Source organism: Aotus nancymaae, unplaced genomic scaffold (assembly GCF_030222135.1).
Source record: "Aotus nancymaae isolate 86718 unplaced genomic scaffold, 86718_ANA_hifiasm-v0.15.2.pri h1tg000014l, whole genome shotgun sequence".
NCBI lineage: Eukaryota > Metazoa > Chordata > Mammalia > Primates > Aotidae > Aotus > Aotus nancymaae.
The window spans coordinates 60304902-60308616 of record NW_026988425.1 but is presented as its reverse complement, the minus strand read 5'-3'; the positions used below and the strand labels follow the sequence as shown (position 1 = coordinate 60308616).

Sequence of the window (3715 nt, the reverse complement as noted above, 5' to 3'; positions counted from 1 at the left end):
TCTCTCTCTATCTATCTCACCATTTCTTTATCCACTCGTTGACCGATGGGCATTTGGGTTGGTTCCACTATTTTGCAGTTGTGAATTGTGCTGCTAAAAACATGTGTGTGCAAGCTTCTTTTTCAAATAATGACTTATTTTCCTCTGGGTAGATACCCAGGAGTGGGATTGCTGAATGAAATGGTAATTCTACTTTAGTTCTTTAAGGAATCACCACACTGTTTTCCATAGTGGTTCTACTAGTTTACATTCCCACCAGCAGTGTGTAAGTGTTCCCTGATGACTGCATCTACACCAACATCTACTGTTTTAATTTTTTTATTATGGCCATCCTTGCAGGAGGAGTAATGTAGTATTGCGTTGCAGTTTTGATTTGCATTTCCCTGATCATTAGTGATTTTGAGTATTTTTTTTATATGTTTGCTGGCCATTTGTATATCTTCTTTTGAGAATTGTCTATTCATGTCCTTCATCCACTTTTGTATGTGATTGTTTTTTCTTTTTTTTTTTTTTTTTTTTTTTTTTACTTTATTAAAATACTGAGTTTTATTTCACATGTATATTTTTGTCTCCCCACCATTTCCATGTCTGACCACCACTACTATGTCCTATCATAACATTCCATACCTACTTAAAACCAAGCAAAGGGTGGAGTTCCATCTTTAAAAACTACAGGCATTTTGGACAACACATTCTTGGCAATGGTATCTGGACAACATTTATCAAACACGGTAGGGAAAATTCTCACTCTGCATTATAAAAAGGACAGCCAGATATCAACTGTTACAGAAATGAAATAAGACGGAAAATTTTTAACAAATTGTTTAAACTATTTTCTTAAAGAGACTTCCTCCACTGCCAGAGATCTTGAATAGCCTCCTGGTCAGTCATCCGGAAGCAATTCTTCACATAATTGACGAACTTGGCTTCCACTTTGGGAAGAGAACCACCTTTTTCTATACTTGCTTGCATTTTTGCTTTAATGTCTTCTACAGAACTAGGTCCTTTTGGTGTTTTAGGAGTTTTTTCCTGTTTTTTGAAGGATTCTTGTCCTTTTGATCTGGGTGTTGATGGTTTTGAGTCTTTTCCATTCTGATTTGACTTTTGTGCATTTTTGGCTGGAGTATCGCGTATAGATTTCTTCACTGGCACTTTTTCTTCAGTTTCCTCATCATCGAAATCATCATCATCATCATCTTCATCATCATCATCATCATCATCTTCATCATCATCTTCATCAGTAGCAAGTTTTACTTTTTTCTGTGGAACCTTGCTACCACCTCCAGGGGCAGACCGCTTTCCAGACATTAAGAGTTTCACATCCTCCTCCTCCTCATCTTCTGACTCTGCATCTTCCTCCACAGCTACTAAGTGCTGTCCACTGATATGCACTGGCCCTGAACCACACTTCAATCGTAAGACCACTGGTGGTGTTATTTCAAAGCCCCCAAGGGAAACCGTTGGCTGTACAGACATTTTCAAAGTTGCCAGTGTTACTTTAATTGGACTGCCTTCGTAATTCATTGCCTCTGCTTCAACAATGTGCAACTCATCCTTTGCACCAGCTCCTAAACTGACCGTTCTTAAAGATAACTGGTGCTCATTTTCATCATTATCCACCTTAAAGTGATAATCTTTGTCGGCCTTTAGTTCACAACCGAAAAGATAGTTCTGGGGCCTCAGGGGGCTCATGTCCATGTCCATGGAATCTTCCATCGGGTGGCGACACGCACTTAGGTGGAAGAGAAGGCGGACGGAGATAAACGACCACTCGTGATTGTTTTTTCAATAATGATTTGTTTGAGTTTACTGTAGATTCTGGTTATTAGTCCTTTGTCAGATGTATAAATTGTGAAGATTTTATCTCACTCTGTGGGTTGTCAGTTTACTCTGCTGACCAGTCCTTTTGCTGTGCAAAAGCTCGTTAGTTTAATTAGATCCCAGCCATTTATCTTTGTTTTTGTTGCATTTGCCTTTGGGTTTTTGTTCATGAAATCCTTGTCTAAGTCAATATCTAGAAGAGTTTTAACAATGTTATCTTCTAGAATTTTTATAGTTTCAGGTCTTAGATTTAAGTCCTTAATCCATCTTGAGTTGATTTTTGTATAAAGTGAGAGATGAGAATCCGGTTTCATTCTACATGTGGCTTGCCAATTATCCCAGTACCATTAGTTGAAAAGGATGTCCTTTCCCCACTTTATGTTTTTGTTTGCTTTGTCGAGATCAGTTGGCTATAAGTATTTGGATTTATTTCTGGGTTCTCTATTCTCTTCCATTGATCTATGTGCCTATTTTTATACCAGTACCATTCTGTTTTGGCGACTGTGGCCTTATAGTATAGTATAGTTTGAAATCAGGTAGTGTGATGCCTCCAGATTTGTTATTTTTGCTTAGTCTTGCTTTGGCTTTGTGGGCTTTTTGGTTCCATATGAATTTAAAATTGTTTTTTCTAACTCTGAAGAATGATGGTGGTATTTTGATAGAAATTGCATTGAATTTGTAGATTGTTTTTTGGCAGTATGGTCATTTTCACAATATTGATTCTACCCATCCATGAGCATGAGATGTGTTTCCATTTGTTTGTGTCATTTATAATTTTGTTCAGCAGTGTTTTGTAGTTTTCCTTGTAGAGCTCTTTCAACTCCTTTGTCAGGTATATTGCTAAGTATTTTATATTTTTTTGCAGCTATTGTAAAAGGGGTTGAGTTTTTGATTTGATTCTTCACTTGGTCGCTGTTGGTGTATAGAAGAGCTACCGATTTGTGTACATTAATCTTGTATCTGGAAACTTTGCTGAATTATTTTATCAGTTCTAGGAGCTTTCTGGGGGAGTCCTTCAGGTTTTCACGGTAAACGATCATATCGTCAGCAAACAGGGACAGTTTGACTTCTTCTTTACCAATTTAGATGCTCTTTATTTCTTTCTCTTGTCTGATTGCTCTGGCTAGGACTTCTAGTACTATGTTGAAGAGGGGTGGTGAGGGTGGGCATCCTTATCTTGTTCCCATTCTCAGAGGGAATGTTTTCAACTTTTCCCCATTCAGCATTATGTTGGCTATGGCTTTGTCATAGATGGCTTTTATTACATTAAGCTATGTCCCTTGTATGCCATTTTTGCTGAGGGTTTTAATCATAAAGGGATGCTGGATTCTGTCAAATGCTTTTTCTGCATCTATTGAGATGATCATGTAATTTTCGTTTTTAATTCTGTTTATGTGGTATATCACATTGACGGATTTGTGTATGTTAAACCATCCCTGCATCCCTGGTATGAAACCTACTTGATCACAGTGAATTATCTTTTTGGTATGTTGTTGGATTCAGTTAGCTAGTGTTTTGTTAAGAATTTTAGCATCTATGTTCATCAGTGATATCGGTCTGTAGTTTTCTTTTTTGGTTGTGTCCTCTCCTGGTTTTGGTACTAGGGTAATAATGGTTTCATAGAATGAATTATGGAGGGTTCCTTCTTTGTCTATATTGTGAAATAGTGTCAAAAGGATTGGTACTAATTCTCTGAATGTCTGGTAGAATTCTGCTATGAATCTATCTGGTCCTGGACTTTTTTTTTTTGTTGGTAATTTTTAAATTGCCATTTCAGTCTCACTGCTTGTTATTGGTCTGTTCAGGGTATCTAAATCTTCCTGATTTAACCTAGGAGGGTTGTATTTTTCCAGGAATTTATCCATCTCTTCTAGGTTTTCTAGTTTATGTGCAT

At 37.2% G+C, this 3715-nt stretch overlaps 1 protein-coding gene across 1 annotated transcript; it reads right to left on the bottom strand.

Annotated features, from left to right (window-relative positions):
- Positions 1 to 489: 489 nt before the first annotated feature.
- On the bottom strand, positions 490 to 1794 carry LOC135274872 (nucleophosmin). Its single transcript, XM_064376018.1, has one exon. The coding sequence runs from the start codon at positions 1714 to 1716 to the stop codon at positions 838 to 840; it is 879 nt and encodes a 292-aa protein (XP_064232088.1). The 5' UTR covers positions 1717 to 1794; the 3' UTR covers positions 490 to 837.
- Positions 1795 to 3715: the final 1921 nt, after the last annotated feature.

Coding starts and splice junctions, on each gene's coding strand:
- LOC135274872 (XM_064376018.1), bottom strand. CDS start 1,716: ATGGAAGATTCCATGGACATGGACATGAGCCCCCTGAGGCCCCAGAAC.